The sequence below is a fragment of the Diceros bicornis genome, chromosome 5 (assembly GCF_020826845.1).
Source record: "Diceros bicornis minor isolate mBicDic1 chromosome 5, mDicBic1.mat.cur, whole genome shotgun sequence".
NCBI classification, from domain to species: Eukaryota; Metazoa; Chordata; class Mammalia; order Perissodactyla; family Rhinocerotidae; genus Diceros; species Diceros bicornis.
Genome location: NC_080744.1, coordinates 39,588,043 through 39,615,974, shown reverse-complemented (window position 1 = coordinate 39,615,974; position 27,932 = coordinate 39,588,043). Strand labels below are relative to the sequence as shown.

Below are 27,932 nucleotides of genomic sequence, written 5' to 3'. Positions count from 1 at the left end.
ATGACGGGGAATGGGGGTCCAGTGTAGAGTTTGGTCCCCTTCTCCCCTCCTTCTATCAGAAAACAAAATGTATCAGGTCAGCCCTGGGTGAGGGAGACACTTCATAAAAGCGTATGTGAGGCTCCTGGGCTTAACCAGCACGTGTCTGCATGTTTCATGTGATATGTAGAAGGCAAGGCACAGACACACTTTTTGTTAGTCCCTCCGGGAAGGAGAAGGAAATCCACCTTGGAACAGCAAATCTGTGCTTGGAAACGTTTCAGCAGACGCACCTAAGCAGGGAAGGCCTGACCCATGCTGACTGTGGTGTACCCAATAAGTAACTTGTTCTTCACCTTCCTTTCTTAGAGTATAAAAGTATGACGAGATTGCTCTAACAGCATTGCATTAGGGTTTTTTCTGATTACAGCATAACTATAAGAAAACATGTGGTTCTACTCCCTAGAGTATGAGCTGTGCGCCCACATGGGGGTCTGAAAGGTGAATTGTGCTCTGTCTCCCTTGCCCACCCTCCCACCCTACCCCTCCACTTTCTTTCATGGAGTGGAGCCTAGCTTTGCACACACAACCCCAACCACCCCCTCTTGGGGTGCCCCTGGAGAGCTCGCTCCTCCTCCTCTTCCTCCTTCTCCCCCTCATTCTCCCCTCCCCCTCCTTCCTTCTCCCCCTCCCCCTTGTCCTCCCCCACCACAGTTATCCCTCCTGGCCCCTCGCCTGCTCCCTTGTTTATTGTGTAGTGACATCACCATGTCTAACTGCGTCTTGTTTTGTGGCTCACACATGTTGCCTTGGCTGTTGGATCAGGAGGCACGGGAGTTGTTGAAACCTTGTCACTTTGCACAGAGGGAGTGGATAGTTGATACATTTTGAATCCCTCTATTAACTTCACATTAGAATCCAGGGGTTTTGTGTTTCAGAAAAATTGATACTGAGCATGAGCTTGTGTTTTGGAAAGAAGGTCAGCCTCTCACAGGAATATTTTACGTAAAATAGTTTCACATATGTGCAATTTTTTTCAGCATTGCTGAACGTCTCATGCCGTCTGATAAAAAGGATGGGACTGTGATAAGAGACTGAATCATTACTGACAAGAAATCTCCACTGATGTGCTCAGAACTCTGCTCCTACCCCAATTCTAGAGAATTGAATAATGGTGTTTTTCAGTGTGTGATCTTACAAAGAATGCTTAGTGATCACCGTTCACTTTATTCTCACAAATCTGCTCCCCGAGCATTGGGCATTGGAATTTATTTAAAGGTGGAGGGTGCAGGAGGGGCAGGAGGAAATCAGAAATGAGGGGCTTCTCTTAAATTAACTTGACCCTTTATCTTTAATGTTATGAGGTCTTTAACTTTATGACATCTACTCAACTGACGTCAGAAATATTAGGTGGCAGCCTCCAGCCAGCCGTGCATTAGAGCGTGACCTCCAGATGTCAAAACTGCTTTGTGCTTCAACTTTTCCAGCTGCAAAATGATCATAATATCTTTTCCTTTATCTTCCTGGGCTGACTTGAAAAGAAAGAATGTGTGAGAAACTTATCCCAAGCACCTTCAAAGAAAGTTATTTTGACATGTCAGTGATTGCACCTTTTGTTCAGGGTTGCCCACTCCTGCTCGTCCAGCCGTGCCCCACCCTGGCCATGGGCTTGCCGTCCACATGTGCGCTGTGAAGGCTGGGCAGGCTTCCCTGGCCTGCATTCCCCGCATATTTACTTTCTGAGTAACGCTGCCAGTTCCCCTGAATGGAAGAGTTGAGCTTTCACCGAGGTTTTTTGTTTTGTTTTTTCTTTTTTTTAAAGGAGTTTTTTTTTTTTAATAATTTTATTTATTTTTCTTCCCCCAAAGCCCCAGTAGATAGTTGTATGTCATAGCTGCACATCCTCCTAGTTGCTGTATGTGGGACGAGGCCTCAGCATGGCCAGAGAAGCGGTGCGTCGGTGGGGGCCCGGGATCCGAACCCAGGCCGCCAGCAGCGGAGCGCGTGCACTTAACCGCTAAGCCACGGGGCCGGCCCCTCACCAAGGTTTTAAAGGCTTCTGCCCACACAGATATAGAGGTTAGCCACCTACAGAACAGTCACGTGCCTCATAACGATGTTTTGGTCAACGACAGGCCACATACCAGGACAGTGGTCCCATAAGATTAGTACCCTAGAGCCTAGGTGTGTAGTAGGCTATACCTTCCAGGTTTATATAAGTACACTCTATGATGTTCGCACAATGATGAAATCTCCTTACAATGTATTTCTCAGGACATGTCCACCTCGCATGGCTGTACAGGAAGAGGAGAGGCGCTCTACAGTTTACGCGCCTTAAAACATACACAGCGCCTAACAGAGACCCGCCTCGGGCTCTGTTGCCTGGGTTGGAAGTAACAAAACATTTCCCTCTGCTCCTTTAGAGTTACGGTGTTAAAGCTAAAAGGACCTTGCCAGGCCCTGGTCCAAGTGTCTCCATTCACACATGAGGAAACTGAGACCCAGAGAGGGGAAGCCCTTGTCCAGGGCCCCACAGCAAAAACCTGACCCCAGGTCTGCTGATCCACAGGCCACAGTTTTCCTGCCACTCCACTCTGCTTCTGGAAGGCCAAGGCCAAGGCAGCTGACCGGAACCACATCAGGGGGATGAGAAGGAGGAGATGGTATCGCAGAAGTGATGGGCAAGGAAGGAAGCTAGGAGAAGCTTGGCCAGGGTCTCCTCCCTCAACTTCATCTGCTTTTCGGGCACCCCTAGGACACCGAAGCAACTAGACACTTGGAGGATTTGGGGTGTTGCCCACAGGCACTTGCTCCACCCTGAGCCTGAAGCCATGGTGGGCGCCAGGCTGGATGCTGAGTCCCCGGGGCATCAGACAATGAAAATAGGCCCCGGTACCTCCACTGTCACATTAGGGAGTGGGCCGGGGCTGGACAGGGTGCTCCGGCCCAGTGGGACAGTGACCCTGAAGGAGGCGTGGGATCCCCTAGGAGGAGGAGCCCAGGATGCTGGGCCAGGAGCAACAGGGAGGAGGGCAGGTGAGGCTGGTGGGCTTTGGAGTCAGGCTGACTTGGGTTTAAGGTCGAGCTCTGAGTGATGCTGAGCAAGTGACTTAACCTCTCTGAGGTTTACAGTAATTTCTTCATCGTGAGGTTAATATGAGGAACAAACGAGATGATGTTTATAAAATACCTGAGTGTTCAATAAATGTTAGCTAAAATCAAAATTAACAGTAAGGGATCTGGTGGCAGCAGGTGCCTGGGCACCCTCCCATACCTGCCCCATGTCTGGCATCTGGTCTCCGTAGCACCAGTGGAGGTGTGGTCAGTCCCCTCCAAGCCCCCACTTTACAGATGACGTCAGCAGGCAGAGAGGCCAAGGAGCTCCACAGTTAGAGCACTCTGCAATGGCGCCATTTCTCATCCCACCTTTGGTCCCTTTCTTCCAGATTCATGTGCTCCCAGCTGCCCAATCAGGTCCTGAAGAGTATCAGCATCATCGACAGCCCCGGCATCCTGTCCGGGGAGAAGCAGCGCATCAGCCGAGGTCAGTGCCCACCCCACCTCATCCTCACCCAGCACTGGCTGAGGCTCTCTCTGATGTTGGTGGAGGACTTCAGACCCTGACGTGTTCTATCTATCCTCCAGGGCACCCCCAGCATCCCTGGGCTCCAGAGCTATAGGGACCCCAAGAAATAACTGGGAAGTTATAGCATCAAAGGTCACTGCAGAAACTTTCTGGAGCCTTAGCCATAACCTCTTAATTCCTTTAAACACTATCATCTACCCACCTCAGATAAATCTCCAGACTTTAAGAGGGGACATATCGCTCGCTAACCTTTCACTTAGACACACGTGACAAAAAATAAAGGAGGCCAGCTAGTCACCACAAGGGAGAGAAGCCCTCCCAGCTGCTCTGCCCCCCTCCCCTGCTGGCACATGTTCCAGCCCGGTTGCCTTTGCAGCTCCTTCCACTGAGTAAGCTTTGCTGGTATCTGCTTGGTGCCAGACCCCGTTCTGCGCACTGGGGATGCAGCAAAAACAGGTGCGGTTTCTGCCCTCGAGGAGCTCACGTTCTAATGAGGAAGACAGACGTTAATCAAGTTATCACAGAAATAAATGGAAAAGGAGAGCTGGGATCAGCACTCTGAGATGGGTGCTGGGGGCCGTATATCAGAGGACCTGGCCTGGCCTTGGGGTTTTGAGAAAGGCTCCCCAGGGGAAGTGACATTTGAGCCAGAATCTGGAGGATGAGTAGGAATTACCTAAGGGGAGCTCCAGGGTGGGGAAGGAGAGACTGTAAGGCATTCAGAGGAGATCTACAGACTCGAAAATGCTTGCAAAGAACAGTGATGTCTGGGCTTCTTCAGCCTTCAGAAAACAAGGCTGAGACAGTAACTGTTTCCAGACCCACGCATTGTAGTTAAACAGATGGGCCTGCTGTCCCTCCCACCCTCCTGGAGAAAGGGGCCATCGGGGGCAGACCAGAGGACACAGTTTACTTATAGAGAGGAAATTCCTGACCGGAAGTGCGCTAGGGTGGATTCCTGCATCACAGAGACAGGTCAAGTCCCCTTGCCCAGGCCCTTGGAACAAAGGATCATCCCTCATGTTTTGCTGGGAGGGAGAAGATGGAGCAGATGAATTGCTGCTGTCACTTCTCACTGATAACTCTTCACAACACGTCAGTAAAACTGTGTTGAGAAGTGCTGGCGTGCCAAGGTTGAGCAGTGACCTGTCTGGGGTCACGGCCACAGATTAGGGCCAGCCAGTGAACTCCCAGCGGTCCTGAAGCAGAAGCACAGTTACACAGGCAAGGGACGTGCCCAGGAGCCAGAAAGCAAGGGTCCTATGACGGGTAAAGAAAGGGCTTCCAAGGTCTATAAGCCGTCCCGCCAGTGGCCTTTCAGAAGGGCTGACCTGCAGCCTCCATGGACTCGCCGAAAGCTCCGACTGCCTTGCTGAGCCTTCAACCATTAGGTCGGGGACTCAGGCCATTAGGTCGGGACCCTGAGGCCTCCAAGAACATTGCACTTATAGAAAAGGCCCGGTTAATACTATTCTTCTCTCTTAAATATCTTTGTTGGTTTTATTTTGTTATAAAAGTAATATTTGTTGTACAGGATTCAAACATTGAATACGGGTGTACAAAAATCTCTCTCTGTCACAAATAACAATTATTAATGGTTTTCTCTGGCTCCTTAGAGACTTCTTACACATATACAAACATAGCGTGTTTAACAGCAATGGGATTACCATGCACATTTTCTACAACTTGTTTTCTCCATTAACAGTCTATCACGGACATCATTCCATGCTAGTATATTCAAATTACTTTATTTCTTTTAGCAGCTGCTTAGATTCCATCAAAGGGACATAACATAGTTTAACTAATTTGTGGATATTGTGATAGTTAATTTTTCACTCTTACAAATAGTCTGACAGGTAGACATCTTTTTTGTATCTTTATGCCTCAGTGCCAATAGATTTTTTTTTAAGAGGCAGTTTAGGACCATTAATTTGGCCCCATAAAAGTTGCTCTGCAAATAAAATGTTTTGTTTTAAAAGGAAAATAGAGCAAAGCCACATTCCACAGCTTTTCCTAGTTGCCCCAGTTTTGCTCCATCTACATGTCTGACTGAATGAAGTATGCTGGGGAAATATGTGGTCCTGGTGACAAATCTTTCTTTTTACCTCTAAATTTTTAGACCTCTAGATTTTAGCTTCAACCTTTTCCATTTCTTTTCATTGGTAGACCTTTGGCCAATTCTAATCATCCATAGTCTTTGGGGTTTCTTGTATGTTTAGTAATCCTAAGTGTCTTTCAAACTGTAGCTCCTTTCCAGTAGTGCTGCATGGCATAATGCTTTCAGGATGCTATGAAGATCAGTTCTTTTAAATACTTTATAATAATCTGACTCATATCCTCATCTGACTTGCCGTGGCATGTACTTACTCATATCCTAGCATAGAAATAGCACATATGGTTCCAAGCAGTCGGCTGGTCCCTCCACCCCGATAGACACAGCAGCTGGTGGGGCAGGACTGAGAGCTGCAAACAATGACAGTGCTACCCACTGCGGCCAGGGCTCCCCGGCTTGAGTACCACACTGCGTTTGGGCACAGCTGGTGGTTGGAGTCACTCAGCTGACAGTTTCAAAACATTCACCCCAAAGAATATGTACTGTTTGAAAGCTGCTTCAGTTTAGACGATTGCAAACAGTGCTACATTCTCACACATGCTCATATCTGCCTGCATCCCCCCTGCTTCATAAATCACAGCGCCACCTGGGCCAGTCATTTATGTCAACACTGGATGAGGTAGTGGGTACAAACTGTGACCCCGAAGAACATTTCCAACATCTACCATGGACTTTATTAGTGGAGCTTTTCCTCCCTTACAGCTGTTTTGTCTGTGGAAGAGGAAAGGTGGTGGCTGCTATGTTTTCTCCTTGTCCCTCTATGCGGTTGATGGATTCACGCTCAACCAGCAGAGTCTCATCAGGCAGGTCCCTCCTACACATTTAAAGAGCCTCCTTGAAGTGCGTGTCTGAGCCAGCAGTGTGAGAACAGCCACTGTGTACAGAGCCCTCGCTGTATGTCTACACTGTGCTGATCATTGAGGATTCGCTAAGTTAAACTTACATACGATCATGCTCAGACAGAAGCTCAGCCCTCGCCCTCCCTCCTCGGGGAAAGCAGGGCCTTCCAGTGATCATGAGAATTCTTTCTCCAGCTGCTGGGCAGATGGGTGACCGAGCTTGACATCTGGAGAGCGGACAGAGTAAAAACTGTTGACGAGCTGCCGCTTTTGGGGAACGGGCCCAGAGGATGAGGGCTTTGGGCAGTTGCTGATGGCTGAAGCTACTGTGTGGACCCAGCCCATTCTCTAGCCTGCAGGGCTGTGCAGCCTGGCTGAGAGCATGCTGGACACGTGGTGTAGCTGCAGGAGGAGGTGGTGAGCGTGTGGTAACTGCTGAGCACCCCCAGGAAGACCCACTGACTGCCCCACACCCAGAGTTCTCCTCTTCATTGTGGGACAAGGCAGATGGCAGGTGGGGTGGTAGAACATTATGCTGCTTTGCTGGGGGTGGAATGGGGAAGGAGGGCCCTGAACTGGGGAGCTGGCCTCACATCACCCGTGGTAGCCCTCGGGCACCACAGGGCATTACCCAGGTGTCCTAGAGCTCTGGGGACCAGATGGTTTAGGGAGGATGTACCCCAGGAAGGAGTCCGGATGGCTTAGTGGTGAAAGCAGAAATGGGGACCATGGACCTGGGGTTCAGTCATGTGGCTCACCTCGCCTGTGGCTCCATTCTTCCTGTTCGTTCTTCTCTCTCGTGACATCATAAGCCTGGTTCCTTTTTATTCTGTGCTGAGTGGAGGGGGCAAGTATGATTACAAGGAGGACAAGGTGTTTCGTAGTCATTGCTTTTCTCTAAGCCAAAGTCATAGGTGACAAGAAGAGACACTTGACATCTCTACATGATAGATATTCATATTTTGTGGTGTTAGGTTTGAGGCAAAACATGGCAAACCCACTCTTATGTTAGAAGTGACCTTTACCAATTACAGTCTGTCTTAGCACAGCCTTCTCATCAGCAGAATCTTAACACTGAGCCTAGAAGTCAGGTCTATACCCCCTGCCTCCCTGCTCTGTGCTCCAGAGTACAACAAGAATGCATGGTCAGCATTGCGGGGGGGAGTAAACGTTATCTAAATCTCCTGTTTGGGAACTCTATAAATAAAACCCGGTAGCATAATTGATTTTGGAGAAATTTTTGGTATTCTACTCCATATGGAAACCCATTACCCTTCAAATGTTCCTTAGTTTAATTATAGTTAGCAGAAAATCTTTATGAACAAAGTTTGAGCTTAGTACTCCACGGTAGCTTTCTTGGCTGACATAAAGAATTCCCACCAAGTGGGGATAAACATGTTCTGATTTATTTATAATAATAATTTATTCAAATCAAGTAATAGCTACCTAAAAGTCCAACAGACTTCTTGATTCTTTTCTTGTAGCCAATAAAAGAATGTTGGGATTCTTAAGATTGTCTAAATTATTTTCCTGAAGTGGGTGGGTGGAATCTGACTTGGATCATGCTTGAGAACATCCTTGGCCCCAAGGACGGCATCCAGATTTTTGACTCTACGTGATGAGAAAAGAGCACACTTATCCACACATCCTTATTTTCATTTCCAGTCTCTTATTATTCTGACTCCTGGACTGTTTGTTCCCTAAAATACTATTCCTTTCTTGCTGAACCTAAACATCATCTAGGATTTATTTCTGGATTCAGCATGAACGCAAGTATGTTCCCGACTACTTGGTACAGACCTCTGGGTTCTGGCTCCAATCGTAATGTCCCTGTGTGACAGGAGAACACTGTGAAAAATTCTAATGTGGCAGCTTGTGTACTTGTCCATCTATTTAGCACATAAGCATTTGGAAGGTGCTGTTTTAACAGCAAATAATTATTCCTGTGGTTTCCTGAGAGTATGAGGCTTTGTGTAGCCTTCAACAGACTTGACTTTGCTAACAAAAAATAGTACCATTTTTCCCCTTTAAAAATTTGAGTAAACCAAGAAGAAAAAAACTCTTGATCTGAATTTTCCAGATCTACCTATTCTCCCAGGACCAACAGCTTATCAAATGAAAGTCTGAGGGTGTCGTCTTCTGATGTTTGAGCCCTTCTCTCCATAAGCCCTTCTTACTAAAAGTCAATGAGTAGAACTGAGAAGATAGTGAAAAATAAAAGGGCAGAAAATGTCCTGTTAGTAAAAGCAATAAATAATAGCAATGCATGAGACAGAAGGGATCTAGCTACACTTCAAATAACATAACAGACAATAACATTAGCTTCAAAATCATTGATGAATGTTTTAAACATTTACATACAGACATTCTTAGGTCCTCCTGATTGGGCAACGTTGAGGAGAGCCCTCAAGAATATAAAGACGTCTGAATACTGACAACTACCTGTGAACAGGTGGTTTCAGGGATCTGCCAACCCAGCTGAGGGGCCCAAACATAATATCACAGAAGAATTAACAGACTCGGGAAAGAGGGCATGGAATCCAACCTGTCATTAATAAAGGCACAGAAAAAGTCGAGACGATGAAAACAAACTGTAATCAGGGAAGTACAAACACATCTACTTGACACGTTTCTTGAACTTGAAAGACAAAAGACCAGATTTTGAAGCCTGCCCAAGAAAAGAGAGAGAACATTTAGAGATGTCCAGATGAGAATGACTTCCCCTGTCGGGCCTTGGGAACAAGAAGGATTAGAGGGGAAAACACACACGTACTCGAGAAGAATGAATCTCTTCCCCTGAAAGAACGAGAAGGCTTGGAGCAAGATGTGAGCCAGGTTCATAGCAGCAAACACTGTGCTAAGGAGCACTGAGAGAGCTAAAGAGACTTAAGAGGCCAGCAGCTCCCAGGGGCAGTGGTGGCAGGTGGAGCTGTCCCAGAGGTGGATGCACAGCCCAAGGCTGTAGGTGTGAGCGCTGGACTTCATGAAGAGTTTCTGAGAGGGGCCTGCTTATGCCTGCCAGGTACCCCTGGAACAAGGAAATTCGGGCCTTACTTGGGTAGTATTATAAATAAGACTAGAAATAATAATTCAATAAAGAGATGAGGTTGTGAGGCAACACTATCCCCTCTCTCATAGCCCTGAGATCTGGTCACCACATAATAACAGATACAGCTCAGGACTGCACCACAGACTGTGGTCACCTGAGCTCACTGGACGCATAGTCCTTATTATAGGTGCTGTTCCTGTCCCCAACGCCCCATCCTATGGTTGGTACAGGGTGTCTTGATTTTTTTGTTTTGTTTCTTGGGTTTTGTCGTAATGACAGTTCAAGCTTTCTTAGCTCCTCTCCCTGTCCACTGTGGCTCCTCTCAGCTTTGAGGCATCCCCAGGCTTCATCAGCATGCCCTTAAACCTTCACCCTTAGATCCAGAAGTTGAGTGGACAGGGCCCAAGGCAGAGACTTGAGGCACACCAATAGAGACTGCTCTGCAGGTTGACAGTAATTCATTAATGAACAACTTCTATTGTGATGTACTGAGCTCCTGTGTGCCAGGTACAAGCTAGGAACAGCGAGTATAAAGATGAACAAGGTACCACCCCTGCTCTGGAGTTGCTACAGTCTGGTGTGGTCATCCAGCCAATCACTGATGCACCAAATTGTTCTGAAAGAAAGATGTCACCTAAGTAGAGAGTTATCATTCATTCAACAAACACTAGGCAAAAAAGATAGACATGGTCACTGGCCTTATGGAATTTACATTCTGGTGGGAGAGTCAGACAAGAAAAGTAGGTAAACAAATAAATAAAATCATTGTAAACAGTGACGAGTGCCAGGAAGGAAACCGATAGGACTTTGAGTTCAACGAGAAGGGGTGAGGGGGGATGGCCACACTCGGAAGGTGGGGAAGCCTGTGGCTAAAGGCTCAGAAGGAGTGGATTCGCAGAGTGGGGCCAGTCAAGGTTTTGCAGGTTTTGGCTGACCACTCAGCTATTTCCCACCTGATATATAAAGGATATATAAAATAATAGACATGTAAGTATCAGGTATTCACACATAGATTTCAATTCCTGCATATTCATGTTTTTTTCTGAGATCTTTTCTATAATCGACACTAATCAGTCTGTAAACCCAGAGTAAAACAAATTTCTTTCCTTGTCAAGGGATTGCTCAGTCAAGGGATTGCAGTCCCTGAAGCTGTCCTACGTAGTATAGTGGGAAGCACATGGACAACAGAATTGTACTTCTGGGTTCCAATTCAGCTCAGCCATTTACCAACCATGTGGCCTTGGAAGAGTTGATAATCTCTATAAAATGAAGGTAATAACAGTACCTATTGCATAATGTTGCCATAGCTGTGTTCATACACAGAAAGCAGAAAATGATGCTCAGCCTAGCACATAGTAAGTGCTCAGTAAATGGTAGCTGTTATTACTACCTTCATCATCTTGTCGTATTATTGTTTTCTTTATTGTTGAAGGCCAAAGAGTTTTCAAAGGCTGAGTTTAATCAGCCCTTATATTGGTTTGTATTGGTTTCTTGCCTCTTAAAGTCATCTGCCTCACAGAGTAGGGGAAATTTTTGTCAAGTTATTTGAAACATTGAGTTTGTTGTTCAGGGACTGAATATGCTATTTTTGGATAAGTGTCTCTACCTTTTTTCCACATATCTCAGTCATTTTATTGATAATTAGCTTTTAAATTTTGAAATCATATGTCCCTCTGGAAGTAAAAAAGAGATAACACTCAAATTGATCATCCAATTTAAAAAATATTTGATGGAAAAAGAATTTTTGAATAATAGGTATTTTGTGTATTTGTGTGTATGATCTTTTTGGCATTCCTCTGTTTTAGAAGTGATAGTATAAAAAGTAATGGATAATATTAGGGGCATGTGAGAGATGATTCATTCAACACACATTTATACTGATTATCTACTGGGTGCCAAGCACTGTCCCGGATGCCAGGACTCAAAATGAGTGAGACACGGGCCCTGGCCAGAGTGCTCATACTCAGTTGGGGTGGATGGACCTGCAAACAAGCCACTCTGACCGTGTACGTTACAGGATTTCTGATCAAGAAGTGCAGTGAGCAGGGGGCCCCCCAGCCCCTAGCAGGGAGTGGGAGACAGGTCGTCAATGAAGCTGCTAAGAGAAGGACTCTTCTTCTTCCTCCTTTTTTTTTTTTTGGATTTGCATTCTCTCTTTCCCTCTTTTTTAACAAGTCAGTAGGATTTTTTTGTATATTTACAGAGTTGTGCAACCATCACCACAATCAATTTTAGAACATTTTCATCACCCCAAAAAGAAACCTTGTACTCATTAGAATCACTACCCATTCTCCCCCACCCCAAACCCTGGCAACCACTAATCTACTTTCTGTCTCTATGGATTTGCCTATTCTGGACATTTCGTATAAATGGAATCATGCAATGTGTGGCGTTTGTGTCTGGCTTCTTTCCCTTAGCATAGTGTTTTCAAGGTTCATCCCTGTTGTAGCAGACATCAGTACTTCATTCCTTTTTATGGTTGAATGACATTCCATTGTATGGATATACCACGTTTTATTTATTTATCAGTTGATGGACATTTGAGTTGTTTCCACTTTTTTCGCTATTTTGAATAATGCTGCTATGATCATTCATGTACGAGTTTTTGTGGAAACATATGTTTTCAATTCTTTGGGGTGTATGCCTAGAAGCAGAATTGCTGGATCATAAGGTAGCTCACTATTTAATGTTTTGAGGAACTGACAGACTATTTTCCAAAGTGACTGCATCCTTTTACATTTCCACTAGCAGTATATGAGGGTTCCAATTTCTCTACATCCTCACCAACACTGTCGTTTTGATTAGAGCCATCCTTGTAGGTATGAAGTAGTATTTCATTGTGGTTTCAATTTGCATTTCTCTGATGGCTAATGATGTTGAGCATCTTTTCATGTGCTTTCTTGGCCACTTATATATCTTCTTTGGAGAAATGTGTATGCAGGTCCTTTGTCGATTTTTTAATTGGATTATTTGTCTTTTTATTGTTGAGTTTTAACATTCTTTATATATCCTATATACTAGTCAAATATATGATTTGCAAATATTTTGTCTTGTTTTCTGGGTTGTTATTTCACTTTATGGTATAGTCTGAAGCACAAAAGTTTTTAATTTTAATGAAGTCTAATTTATTTATTTTAATTTTTGTTACTTATGCTTTTGGCTTACCCCAAGCTCATGAAAATTTACTCTTAAATTTTTATCTAAGAGGTTTATAGTTTTAGCATTTACTTTTAGGTCATTGACACATTTTAAGTTAATTTTTGTATATGGTATGAAGTTGGGGTCCAACTTGATTCTTTTGCATGTGTATATCCAGTTGTCCTAGCACCATTTGTTGAAAAGACAGTACTTTCCCCATTCAGTCGTCTTGGCACCCTTGTTAAAAACCAATTGGCTGTAAATGTGAAGGCTTATTTCTGGACTCTCAATTCTATTTTATTGATCTATATGTCTGACCTTTCGAAGCAGCTCTTCTTGATCAGAGCCTCCAGGTAAAGGGGTGAGGTCAGGGCCTAGAGGATGGGGTGAGGATCAACTGAGATGATGATGTGAAGCTTTTACCACAGCACCTGTCTGGTGCGTAGTCAAGGGAAAGATAACCACGGCTGCCCTTACTATTCTATTCTCTCTGAGACGCCAGATAGAGTGCATGAAAGAACAGGGGAAGATGCGTGAGCTCAGAGCCCTTTGGAGGAATGGGAGTTGTGTGCATGGCTGGAACATGGGTATTTGGGGTTTGTCCTGAAGGCTGCTTGGAGTACTGAGAGTTGTGAGGAAGAGGATGACTTGATAGACAATTCTGTAGAATAGAACATACATCCACAGGTTTAGATCATGAAGCCATTTTTATACTTAGGGTTTGAGCTCAGTGACTTGTTTCTGAGCTTTGTTTGAATTTGGCAGCAACAGAAGAGCATGCATTCCCCGGGGCTGGAGCCAACCACCGATGATTTGTCGGCAGATCCTGTTTTCTGGCCTGGACTAAGGCCAGTCTGAGGTTGGCTTGTGAGGCCCTGGACATCACTTACTTCTTGGGCCTCCAGCAGGAAATCCTGATTTCTTTTTGTTTTGGGGAAGTTAGCTGACAAACACATTCATGGCTCCTTTTCCGCTGGTGCCATGGGAAATTCCACACCACAAGTGTTGCTGCTTCTGCCCCTGATGTGAGTGCGTCATCACCGTGACTCAGAAGGGCATTCGCCAAGCCCTGGCAGCTATTTTTAGTTTTTGTTAATATTTTAAATGCATACTTGATCATGAGAAATGACTGTGTCTACCCAAACTTTAAACTTACCTGGACTTTTAAATGAAAAATTTTTTTGTGTGGAGAGAAGAGTACTTCTCTTACTTTCCATATAGAGCAGCTCATGATCATAAAACATTGCATAGACATTGGGTTACAGAGATTAATCAGAGAAAAGGTTTGCTCCTTACTCTTTTGAGTAATGATAATAATGACTACTTACACAGTGCATTGTTAAATGCTTTCCATATATTATTAATTCATTTGCTCCTCACAAAAGCTCTGAAATAGGAACTATTATCCCATTTTATAGGAGAGAAGACTCAAGCACAAAGAGGTTAAGTAGTTCACCCACAGTCCTATAGCAAGTGTGGTAGCTCATCTCAAAAGATGCCTTCTCCTCCCACCACCCCCACCGCCATGAACTGCCCCTCCCGGTATTCATGCTTTGCTGCAGTCTCCTCCCCTTGAATCTGGGATGGCCTTTTGACTCATTTTTTGATCAGTAGAATTCAGCAGGAGTGATGCTTCATGATTTCCCAAGTCTAAGTCATAAGAAGCCCTGAAGGTTCTACCTGGATCTCTTGGCATGTTTGTTCTTGGGAGGCCAACTGCCATCTAGAAAGTTCAACCCTGAGACTAGCAAACTGTGAGGGAAGCCAAAGCTAGTCACACAGAGAGGCCAAGAGTCTCGCACAGCCTCTGGCTGTTGTAGCTAGCCCAACTGAGATGTGAGTGAAGAAGTGGACAACCAGCTCAGCTGAGCCTTCAGGTGGTTCCAGCCCCAACTGCCATCTGTCAGTTCATGACAGACCCCAATCAAGAACTACCCAACTGAGTCCAGTCAACTCTCAGACTGGAGAAAATATTAAATTGTTGTTTAAGCCACTAAGTTTTAAGGTGACTGATAACCAAAGCAGCTAACAGTGGCTGAGTGGCATTCAAACCAGACAGCCTGGTTCCAGAGCACCTGCTGTTAACCACAAGAGACAAGGACACAAACCAGGGAAACACCCCTGCCAGTCAGTCAGTCAGTCAGTCAGTCAGTCAATCTCTCTCTCTCTCTCTCTCTCTCTCTCTCTCACACACACACACACACACACACACACACACACACACACACAGAAGGCAGCACAGCAGGGTGGGGGGGTAGGATACTATGTGGGGCAAGTTTCCATGTAATTGACGCTTTTCCCCTACAAACACCAGACCTCCTGGGGTTTTTTCCTTTAGAGATGTTTGATGGTAATCTTTGGAAAAGATGGTACACGCAGCCCTTCATTCTCATTTAAAGGATAGTGGGAAGGGGAAGAGGTTTTCTTACACTGAATGGCTGCCATGCCCCACACTCAGCTGGGTGCCTCCTGGTCCCTTTCTGAGGTGCATATCGTGTGTAACAGCACTAGATAGACCCTGTCGCTGCCTTCCTGGAGCATCCACTGGGGAAGGGACACGTAGATTTTATTCTGAGAGGAACAGGAAGCCACTGAAGGATGATCTCTTTTAACCTTCCCTAGATTACCCAGAATTATCGCTATGAACATCCGGGTATTCTCGTACTGGCCAGTAACAGAACCGCCCTGGGTCTGCTGCTCAGTTTCTATGGGTTCATTTGGTTGGTTTGTTTTCCCTTCCCTTGACACCAGGCTGTCACTGTCATGTCTTCTTCTGTGGTACTCGTTCTCAGGTCACCCTCTCCCCTCCACTCCCCCTCTGCCTTGGAGTCAATGCCTCTGTGAATGATTTGGTCAAGCCCAGAGCAGTGATTCTCAGGCTCCGGGGAAGGAGTTGATACACTGCTTCCTGGCCTCAAGCACGCGGTTCTGATGGAAGAGGTCCCCACTTTGAGGAATCTGGAGTAGCACTGAGCCTGCCCCCTTCCTATGCACTCTGCCACCCCCAAACCAAGTGAAAGAAAAGACAATCACAAACTTCGAAAACCTACCAAAACAGACTTGAGCTGTGTCCCCCCTCTCGGTCTCACCAGGGTGGATGCTGCCCTCTGGCAGGACAGGATGGAGGATGTAAGCGAGGGGGGCGGGGAGGTTTTGAGTGAGGTGAGGGACGGCCCAGCACTGAGCTGGGCTCTGTGGCTAACCGACGTCCTCCCAGGTGAGGGTTTTGAAAGGGAGCAGAGGTAACTTTGCCCCACCCTGGTGACCGGGTGACCAGGTGACCGCTATTACATCAGCCTCATGGGCGTCTGACAGGATGTCCTGGCCTGATGCTGCTGTCCCCTGCCTGTGCCTTCACTCCATGTAGGAGCACCTCCAAACCATTCTAGACTTCTTTGGGAGTTAGGATTTTTAGGAACCTCTAAAGAAAAATAGAGAGAAGTTAAAAAGAGTTCTCATTTACATTTTCAAATGTTTAATAACATTGCTGCTATAATGCTATAATGTGCTTGTTGTACAGCCTCCATCCCTATTGCTGTGTGTGGCAAAAGCCCTCTCCCCGCTAATCTCTGTGCCCCAGCAGGGGACCCCCAGACTGGAGGGTGGGAGTGATAGACAGTGCAGGATTCTAGGCGGGAGAGGAGCAGTGTAGTGCCAAGAAACACTGGCCGGAGACATTTTTCCATTTCCCTGACTCTTCCACTTACCAGTTGGGTGACCTGGGTGAGTTATTCCACCTCTGTGAGCCTCAGTTTCCTCTTGCATAAAATGGGAAGAAAAGTACTTTCCCTCACAGAGGTGGATCTTGTGAGGTTCTGAATAATCAGTGCAAATACCGAAGTGCTCCATAGACATGAGCTATGAAGCGTGCAGAGGGAGAGGCCCCGAGGTGTGGACGGGGTGGGTTTCATGCACGGTGCCTGGCGGGGAGGCCTCTCGAGTGGGTGTAGGAATACGCTGAGAGTAGTAGCACTTTCAGGAGGTCTTTGTTTTCCAGGGGAGCAGAGAGGGAGGTGGGGAGGTGCAAGCAGGCTCGCTGTGGGTCCTGGAGGAGGCTGACGTCAGCTCAAATCCTGGCACCCCCACTTCACCGTGGGACCCTCTGAGCCTCAGTTTACACTTTTATAAAATGAGGCAATTCTCCCTCCCAGAGTTGTGTGAAGAAAAAGTGACATAGCATGTGTAAACCATTTGGCATAGAGTCGTGTTGAATAACTGGTGGCGATGGTGGTCTTTGCTCATTTCATGGAACTGGGGTGGTCCCAGAATAGACTGACCAGGATCACAGGGTCAGCTCAGCCAAGTGCTCCAGAGGTCCCCCAGGACAGCCGATGGCGGCCGAGTCCTGGGACTCAGACCGACAAGGACCTTGCTCTTCCAGGGACCCAGAAAAGGCAGGAGAGGGGTAAAGGAAATATTTGGACTGGACAGTGGAGCTATGGAAAGAGTGCCAGGAGAGTGCAGCAAGGCATGCAGGCAGGGGAACCTGCAGAAGAGGACGATCCAGAGGAGGTATTCTCCTGTGGCCCAGGGCCCCCACTCTTGTCACTTTTCCAATTTTTGCCATAATCCTCTTTCTGGTATCTGGGGATATTTCTCACATGTGCCGTGACATGCTTTCCTCAAGAAACCTCCAATTCGCCTGGATTTTTTTAGTCACTTTCTCAAAACCACCTCCTGTTTGAATCCAAATCACAATGCAGAGCACAAGTCAGACCATTTATGCCGCATCTCGCCTCCTCCAGGGCTCGTCAGGAGTGCCTCTGTTCTGTGAAGTGTGTGCATCCTTGGGACGAAAAATTCAAGTTACGAAAAGTTACTGAAGAGCGTCTGTCCCACCCACGTCCCCCGGTTCCTCTCCCAGAACAAACGCTGTCAGCAGTCTCTTGGGGTTCCTCCCAGAGTGGGAGGGTCCTCTGCACATGGTCTGCACCAAGAGTTTTCCACTTAGCAGTAAATCTTGGAGAGCGTCCATGTCAGGACTTTAGAGGTGCCTCCTTGTTGTACCATCGTATAGATGTGTCAAAATTAGTAGCTGGTACCCTTTTGATGGGTGACATTTCAGGCTGCTTCTCATCTTTTGCTGTTACCAACAGTGCCACAATGAATATAGACGGTTTTGCACGTACAGTGCAAGCATGTACAGTGTGCACAGTACTGTGCAAATATAACTAGAAGATACACTCCTAGTAGTGGAATTGCTGAATCAAAAGTTGCTGTGGGCCCGGCCCCGTGGCATAGCGGTTAAGTGCGCACGCTCCACTACTGGCGGCCCAGGTTCGGATCCCGGGCGCGCACCGACACACCACTTCTCCCGCCATACGGAGGCCCCGTCCCACATACAGCAACTAGAAGGATGTGCAACTATGACATACAACTATCTACTGGGGCTTCGGGGAAAAAAAGGGAGGAGGGTTGGCAATAGATGTTAGCTCAGAGCCGGTCTTCCTCAGCAAAAAGAGGAGGATCAGCATGGATGTTAGCTCAGGGCTGATCTTCCTCACAAAAAAAAAAAAAAAAAAAGTTGCTGTGGTCTTCTTACTGTGTTAGCTGACGCCCAAATACCCTGTCCGGAAGATGGACCTATTTACATTCCCGCCAACGACACACACATGCTCCCCAACTCAGGGCATTCCCGATTTTTTTTCTTTATCTTTACATTATCGGATAAGCGAATGGCATGTCATTATAATTCTAATTTTCATATCCCATTATTAGCTTTGTAGCTTTGTAGTAAGTTTTGAAATCAGGAAGTGTGAGTCCTCCAGTTTTCTTCTTTTGTAGGATTGTTTTGGCTATTCTGAGTCCCTTGAGATTCCATGTGAATTTTAGGATGGGTTTTTCTATTTCCGCAAAAAACATTAGGATTTGGATAGGGAATACATTGACTCTGTAGATTGCTTTGGGTGATAATGAGCATCTTTTCATATATTTAAAAATCTTTACAAAGTATTTCATTTCTGGAGGTATTTGATCATTTTGAAATACGGTTGGTAACTACATGGACTTTTATTTAATAAAATGAGTCATTCTTTTTAATAAAGAGCCAAATGTGGACTCCCATGATCCCCATTGATTTGATCTGTGTTTCCATCTGTGACGTAAACCTGGGAAGTAACTATCTCTGAGTAACAGTTTGGCTTTAGGAGTGAGTTAGCTGATAACTTAGTTGCTGGAGCTGGTCTTCATGACTGGCTGTTGTCCAGAGGCTCACAGCACACTCATGCAATGCCAGGAATGTTTAAAAGGAGGAAAAGGGCAGGGCGGGGTCTTCAGGCTCAGAAGTTGCTCGCAAGCCCTTTGTTGATCCCAAAGTTGTCGTCGTCTTGGTTTAACATTTCTCCTTAGAAAATGTGGCTCGAAGAAACATTGTCTTTTTGCCCTTCTGAACCACAAAATGACAAGATGCATTGTCAAGGTGGCCTCATCACACTTGGCTGGAGTCTGTATACCACTGGCATTTTGCCTCAAGAAAATCTGATACAAGTACACACTGACTGATTTATAGATGTATTGTATGAGGCTTTCTTGCCTGAGGTACACAAAGCCCACTTGAAAGTGAGGAATGGGCAATTTCCATGTGCATAACACTTGATTCCTGCATTCTATCAATTATAATATTAGAAGGTTGAATCTGATGATCTTTTAAGCATCCTTGAAGGTCTCAAATACTGTGACTTTTCTGCTGGTGATTTCTTTCAGCCTAGAGTTGTTTGGAATTCGATGACAAGTAAATTAAACTTGCAGGGCAACTAACTAGCCCTGTGGAAACAGGCAAGGACCTTCAGATCCGCCCACAATGCTATGGCACATGAGTCCAGTGGCACACATATAATAAAATGAAACTTGTTACTTGTTAACTGTATCATTTAGAGTTAGTCATTGAGTATGCCTGTAGCTATCAGTTTTACATTCTTATTCTGGTATTGTAACTAGTTGATATCTATATGCAGACACTAAATTGATTTTCCTGAGAATTTGACTTTTTATTTCAGAAAAGCTTAATATTCAGAACCACTATATATAACTTTAATTTAAGATCTGGAAAGAATCCTTATTGATCATCTGACACATCTGATAGATGTAGAAACTGAGGCCCAGCAAAGTGAAATGGCTGAACCAGGTTCCAGGACATGTAGGTTTTTCTCGATAGATTTTCACCAACTTCTCTCTCCCGCAAAGAGCCTAGAATGTCTTGTAATGTTGCTATCTTTTTCTAGGGCTCAGACCTGCTTCTTAACCTAATTTTTAATCTGAGATGGAAAGTGAGAAATGAAACCCAATTTTCCCTTTTACTTGGTTATGTAACCAGAAGCCACAGCAGTGTTCATCCATCTAACTGTTCAAGAAAAGCCTTTCTCTGTTCCCCATCCGTGGTGTGGTGTGACACCGTGATACGAGGGGCCCTCGGGGTCACGTGGCCCCTATCTGCCCCATCGTTATCTTCACAACATTCCCCAGAGGAAGGAGAGACAGGCCTGGAGGTTAGCTTGTTTATTTTAGGAGGAAACAGGCACAGAAAAATTAATTCACAGAGTCTTGGACTAAATTCCAAAGGGCAAAGGAGTGGGGAGAGGAGATAGAGGATAAACAACACCAAGCCCATCCCAGGACAGTTTCGGTCCTTGGTTTTATGTAAATTGTGGTACATTCAGTGGTCAAACCCCCTTCAGGCCAGGCGGAGTGAGGCAGGGAACTCGAGAATGGCAGGGATTTTCTTGTAGCCAATTACATTCTCCAACAGGTGACTGTTACCCACTGAAAACGTCGAGGTGCACACACATTGAACCTCCACAAAAGGAGGTGAATTCAGGACACCTGTGCAGGTATGGAGGCCGCAGTGTTTGTCTTCTCTGGGCAGCCTTGTTGGATATCTGGGAAGGGGTTAGTATCAGCCCCTCCCCACACCCAGCAGGAGCCTGGACCCCCCTCACCCCCACCCCACCCCTCCCCCACTGTCTGTCGGGTCAGCTCAGAGGAATAGGAAGCCAGCTAGAGAGGGGGGAGGTTGGGGGGCGACAGGAGCCGAGCGTCTGACTCATTTCCACACCAGTGTGTTCCCACTGCCCTGGCAAGCACAGATTGGGGGCTGACTTGTGCCCCAGGGGGCTGTGTAGTGGCCAAGATACTGCTTCACCCTCAGGGTTTCTTGAGGGAGCGATAGGCTAGAAAGCGCCAGAAATCCAGACCCTAGCTGTAAACACCAGTATAAAAGAACAGGAACGTCCTCCCATATGGACCAATAATGTTTTACATGTTTTTTTTCTTACTACAAAAATAATATATATCCATGTAGAACACTTAGAAAATTTTTTTAGATCGAAAAGAAGAAAATAAAAATCACCTCTAATCCCACCCTCTTGGTGTACCTATGGTACAGTGCAGTGGATAAAAGCACAGGGTCTGGGATCAGAGTCCCTGGGTTTGATTCCTGCCTCTCCTGGGAAATAGCTGCATGACCTTGGGTAAGTTATTTAACCTCTTTGAGTCTCTGTAGTCCCACCTGTACAATGAGGATAATAATAGTACCTGCCTCATGGGGTTATCCTGAGTGTTACAGGAGATTATACTGATATAAAGCTCTCCAAGCAGGGTAGGAATGTTGAGAGGACTCAGTAAATATTTGCTACAATTATTTATTTTTAGCTATCATTCTGCACCTGACTCCGATAACATTTTCAGAAACAGCCTTTTCCAGTTGCAAAGTAAACTCAGCCTGGAAACAATACAAGGACTCCTTGCACATGTTTAAGTAGTTGTTATTGTTAACTGAAGTGACTATTTTTGAAAAAATATATTTAATACCTGAGCCATCCCAGATTTTTGATGTTTATTTTGAGATGATTTGTACTTCCTGTAATTAGTAATAGCTCTTTTCTTAGAAACTCACAGCTCTATTGAAGCAACTAAACCCTCTAACTTGCTAAAAATCAGTTACACTTCTTGTGCAAGTCTATTAAACCAAATTCATTTTATTTTATTTTGTTTTATTTTATTTTATTATTTTATTTTATTTTATTTTGATAAGGGCACAACATGAGATCTACCTTCTTAACAACTTTTTGAGCATATAATACGGTATTTAACTACAGGCACGACGGTGTCCAGCAGATGTCTGGAGCTTAGTCTTCTTGCATAACTGAAACTTTGTGCCCCTTGGTAGGTAACTCCCCGTTTCCACCTGCCCCCAGCCCCCGGCAACCATCGTTCCCCTCTGTGATTCTGTGAGGGTGGCTCTTTCAGATTCCTCGTGTAAGTGGAATCATGGAGTATCTGCCCTTTTGTGACTGGCTTATTTCACTTAGCATCATGTCTTCAAGCTTTATCCATGTTGCATATTGCACAATTTCCATCTTTTCTAAGGCTGAATAATATTCCGTTATATATATGCACCACATTTTTAAAATAAAATCTTTATTTATTTTAGATTCTGTAATTTAAAGAGTAGGCCTCTTTCTCATATGTGAAACTTCCCACAGCTGTGCAGTAGAGAGGGCTAAGAGGTCTTCGGAGGAATCAGATGATCAGCAAGGTCAAGCAAAATTAGGACCAAAATGTATCTCATGGTCGAGCCATGAAAAATTCCTTTGTGACTTCAGCAGCAATAGAAGATAACAGACTTGGGACAAGTCTGCAAAAGCAAAAGCTGCCGGCTGTCAAAATAGGTAATTTAGATACTTTTTACGCCACATTTTCTTTATCCATTCATCTGCCGATGAACACTTACGTTGTTTCCACATCTTGGCTATTGTGAATAGTGCTGCAGTGAACATGGGAGTGCTGATACCTCTTCAAGATCCCGGTTTAAATTCTTTTGGGGGGGCCGGCCCAGTGGCGCAAACGATTAAGTGCGCACGCTCTGCTGCAGCGGCCCAGGGTTCGCCGGTTCAGATCCCAGGCGTGCACTGACACACCGCTTGTCGAGCCATACTGTGGCGGCATCCCATATAAAGTAGAGGAAGTTGGGCATGGATGTTTGCCCAGGGCCAGTCTTCCTCAGCAAAAAAAAAAAAAAAGAGAGAAGGATTGGCAGATGTTAGCTCAGGGCCGATCTTCCTCACAAAAATAAAAAATAAAATAAATAAATAAATAAATTCTTTTGGATAAATACCCAGAAGTGGGATTGCCAGGTCATATGGTAGTTCTATTTTTAATTTTTTGAGGAATAAACAGAATTTATTGAACACCTACTGTATTCAGTAGTAGATCCCAGGTGTCCAGTGGTGAATGGAAGGAGAGGTGGAGTCTCTGCCCTCATAAAATTTCTGTCTTATTATCACCAAATAAATAGATCATTACAGACTATAAGTGCTATGAGAGAAAAATCATTGGTGCTATAAGAATACACCACAGGGAACTTGACTGAGATAGTGTAACACATTCTGCGCTGAGCCTTTGGGTTCCCAATGTGATTAAGACTTGGCCCTGCTCTTGGGCTGCTTGTAGTCTAGTCTAGCGGATGGGTTGTGGCAGAGAACAGATGCTCTCGGAAGGCAGGGAGGTTCAGTTCCCTGTGGGTGAGGAAGGCCTCCTGGAGGGAAGTGGCCAGAGGGATGGTTAGTTGGAGCTGGAGAAGAGGGAAGGGCATTGCAGGCAGAAGGAAAAGTTTGGGCAAAGGCACAGAGGCAGAAAAATGCAGGATGCTTTCTGGGAAGAGCAAAGAGCCCAGTGTGGTGTCTGGGGTAGGGAGGGGAGGGTTTAGTAAGAACTATGAGAAAAGGCTGGAGAAGTAAGGTGGGGGCTAGTCATGGAGTGTTTGTTCTGTAAACATTTGTTCTAGAAGTAATGAGGACACTCACAGTTTGGAGATTCTCTCTGAGTTCTAAGAAGGGGTAGGAATCATTTGAGGGCTGGATCGGAAAGGAAGGAGCCTGGGGACAAGAAGTGCTGTTAAGGGGCACTGCCAACGCTCTGTCAATGCCTTTCTGGACGGTCTGTGCTGGACAATTGACTAGGTGGTGGAGGGACACATAGATGGACATGGCACCTAGGGGACTTGGGGAGAGAGGCCGGTGTTAAACAAACCAACCAACACAGGAAGTGCTGGGTAGGGCTATGAATGCCCTGGCGTGGAATGGGAGGCACTAGCTCCGGGAGGGGCAGACCAGGGCCCCACCAAAGAGGAGAGGTCAGAGCAGAGTCTTGTGCCATGTCCACTGGGCCAGTGGCCTTGCCCACCCCGAGAATGGGCTGGGGCGTGGGAGAAGCTGACCTCAGCTCTGGCTGGCCTCCATTATCTTGCATCCTTTTATTGACACACATCTTGTTTAAAACTCATGTAATTAGAAGCTTGGCTCTGGGAAGAAACTTAAGCATTTTTTTCTGTTGTTCTATTAAGAACAGTCTGCCAAATTTGCTTCCTCAGGGCCCCCCACCCCTGTATTTACCTGAAACAGGAGGCCACTGTTCTAACCTCAAATGCCATTTCCTGGTGGGTCGCTTTGGCCGGGATGGAGACCACGGTTTCCACAGGGCTGTGGCGGAAGCCGCTGATGGGATAGAAAGGGCCCCTTCCTTCCTGCCCCCTCCCTCTGTTCTCACAACATGGAGCCAGGAATGCCAAGCTGGGATCCTCCACAGGACAAATTCTCCTTCCCAGCTCGCAAAGTTATATAGCTTTTGGGTCCTTCTGCAAAGATGGAAACTATATTTTTAAACAGTTGGACTGGTTACATCTCTGTTTTGTTCCAGACTAATAAAAGTTCCATTGGAAGGTCTTATAGAGTTGAAATGTCTATAATTGAATGAATAAATTTTAAAAATATATTGAGCATCATGAGGACAGTTCTATTATTATATTGATTCCTGTGCCCTCCACACACACTCAAACATACATACATACAATACACTCACATGCGTGCTCACGTGAGTGCACACACACACGCCCAGCTCTGTATGTGCCCCAGGCCGTGGTGCATTCTGCCTGGCTGGAACCGACTCCCGTAAACTCAGAGCATTCTCGTTCCTGATCGTCACCATGAGAGGCTCTTTTATCACCTTTTATCCAGAAGTCAGGATGCTCGTGAAATTATACAACTCTCAAAGTTCCTGTGGATGAGCCAAATTTTACGTTAACCTCTTTGGCCAAGACTGATTTCAACTAAAGGGTAGGGCTCCTGCTTCAGCTAAATCCAACTCTGTAAACAGCCTGATTCCTTACATAGTCCCCGTGATGAACAGATTTCAGCTTCCTGGTCCACACAGCAGCTGGTAGAGATGTATATCATTAAACAAGTTTAGCGGCCTCGGGATTTTTCTTTCTTCTCCCTTTCTTTCTTTCCTTTTTTCTTTCTTATTTACTTATTTTTTTACTTTTTAAGTCAATTTTATTGAAGTATAGCATATAATAATGCACTCATTTTAATTGTACGGCTTGAGGAGTTTTGACAAATTTGCACACTCTTATAACCACCACCATCATCAAGAAACAGAAGCTTTCTGTCACCCTGAGAAGTTCCTTCTTTGTTCAGGCCACTTTGCAGTCAGTTGCAGCCTCACCCTCAGCCAGAGGCAACCACTGGTCTGCTCTCTGTCACTGTAGCTTAGCTTTGCCTGTTCTAGAATTTAATATAAATGGAATCGTACAATATGTGCCTTTTAGCGTCTGACTTCTCTCACTTAGCATGTTCTAAGACTCCCTTGTGTGGCTGCATGTGTCAGTAGCTTGTTCCCTTCCTTGCTGAGTAGTAGTCCACTGTGTAGATGTACCACAGTGTATCCATTCGCCTGGTGAGGGACAGCTGGTTTGTTTCCAGCATGAGGCTGTTATGGAGAAAGCTAGCAGCCTTTGTTTTATGGAAGTATGTCTCTCAGCGACAGTTCCAAGCACATCCTAGGCACTTGATAATTATTAATTAATCCATTTTTGACTTTTGTATTTGAAATGTATTGTTAAATTCCAAGATGTTTAGTGTACTTCCAAATTCCATGAGATGTATGCCAAAGATTGTTAAAGCCAGGTCTGGAAATTTTGAACACGTTTTCCACAGAAAACATTCGGTCCTTCAGGAAGCGTTTACTGAGACTCCTGTCTTTTTTTTTGGCTGTCTTTGTGGCCTTTCTTCTTTTTGTCTTTTTGCTGGGAAAGATTTGCCCTGAGCTAACATCTATTGCCAATCTTCCTCTCTTTTTTATTTCTCTCCCCAAAGCCCCAGTACATGGTTGTATATTCCAGTTCTAAGTCCTTCTAGTTCTTCTATGAGAGCCACAACCACAGCATGGCTACTGACAGACGAGTGGTGTGGTTCTATGCCCAGGAACCAAATCCAAGCCACAGAAGCTCGGTGAGAACTATTCTGGAGCTGGAGAGAGCAGGGTCAGAAGGACCCCTGTCCTCCAAGGTTCACGGCCCAGTCAGGGGGACACCTGTGAACTCACACGGTACAGTTCTCTGCGGGCTATGAGACCCCTGCAGGAGACCAGGAGAGCTGGAGGCAGCTTCTCAGAGGACAGAGTTTGGTCTCAAAGGCTGAGTCAGAGCTCTAGTGTTTCTGCTCAGAAGTGGGCACCAGGTGCTGGATACGTGCATGGACTGGGTGGTCTATAAGAACTGGCAGTGTGTGTCCAGACCAAAGACAGTCAGCTCAGAATTTAAAGACACTATGGAGGCCACACAAAACAGCCGCCGAGGGCCACATTCAGCCTGAGGGCTGCTAGTTTTAAACCTTGTTTTGAGTGGTAGTACTATCACGGACCTACTTTGCATAGTGTGGCTGAACTCTCTTGTTAATAGGGACCTGAACACCCTCTGCAACAGAAAATTCATTACTCTCCTCCTGCTGAGTGCAGCGTATGCCCTGAGTTCTCCCAGCCAGCATGGGTGTGCATAGGACTCTCCCAGACCAGGGAGGATTCTCTGACTAGAATCATAACTTTGTTTTAGGAGTAACCCAAGTTCTTTAAGACAAACTGGTAGAACTCCATCTGTTTCACAAGCAGGAAAAGAAAGGCCTCTGGCCTTTGTGAGTCCACTAGCTCTATTTATATAATATGAACGGTTCTCTGCTGGGTCGGTATCTTCCATTCACTATTTTCTGAGCACTTATTCTCTCGCTTGGCTCAAACATCATTGCATTATTCCCTTTACCCTAATTAATTTGTTTCTTTCCATGGCTGCAGACTGCACTTGGCCCCAGTCAAGCATCCTTCAACAAACATTTATTGCACCCCCACCGTGCACCAGGGACTGGATACAAAGATTTTTGACATAACGGGTAGATAACATTTTGGAGAGCATTCTAGGTGCCTAGATGATAGTAAATGCTTCACCTGTATTAACTCAGCAGCCCCATGAGCTATGTGGATACTATTATTAGCCCCATTTTGTAGATGAGGAAATGGTGATGAGGGGCCTGTGAGTCTAAATTTCAATAAACCCTGTGTTTGATTCTGATGCAAGACCAGGCTTTGAGAATCAGTGGTCTCTAGGTCCTCCTGAATCACTGTTTTCCTTCAGCAGGCAGACTAAATAATGTATCACTAAATTAAATCATTTCTTAAACATCAGCTGGAACTTTTTGGTAGATGGGTGTTTGGTGCCTGAGTCCTTCAAGATGTAAGAATTGAGCAGACCTATTCAGCCTTGAAAAGGAAGGAAACTGTGACACATGCTGCAACATGGATGAACTTTGAGGACATTATGCTACGTAAAGTAAGCCCGTAGCAAAAAGACAAATACTGTATGATTCCATTTATATGAGGTTCCTAGAGTAGTCACATTCATAGAGACAAATAGAATAGTGGTTGCAATTGACTGGGGGGAGGGGAGAATGGAGAGTTAGTGTTTCATGGGTAGACTTTCAGTTTGGGAAGAAGAAAAGTGTTCTGGAGATGGATGGCAGTGATGGTTGCACAGCAGTGTGAATGTACTTAATGCCACTGAATAATAATAATAAAAACTGTGTGTTGGGCAGAAATTGAGCAGGCCAACCTCTCCCCACTTTGATAATTTTGCTTTCTTCTGAGACACCTGGAGATTTCTTCACCTCTGATTGCTTTACCTGATGTGTGATAAGCAATTGACGAACACAATTCTACCTACCTGCACTTCTTAAACCTTATCAAGCTCTCATTGTTATTTAAAACAAGAAAATATGGACATGTGGCCATTCCTCCAGTGATGAGTAATGGCTTCACTTATCTATACCTGGCAGCTCTGTTCCCAGTAGCTTTTTCTTGAACTGAAGCATTGGAATGAAGTCTTTTAAAAAGATACTTAAGGGGCCGGCC

The 27,932-nt window shown here is 45.4% G+C and overlaps 1 protein-coding gene across 1 annotated transcript in view; it reads left to right on the top strand.

The window, feature by feature from the left end:
• EHD4 (EH domain containing 4) overlaps positions 1 to 27,932 on the top strand; it is a 74,571-nt gene that overhangs the window by 24,952 nt on the left and 21,687 nt on the right. The window contains exon 3 of the mRNA XM_058541330.1: positions 3,426 to 3,523. Coding sequence (XP_058397313.1) covers positions 3,426 to 3,523 — 98 coding nt within the window. The remainder of the gene's footprint in view (positions 1 to 3,425; positions 3,524 to 27,932) is intronic.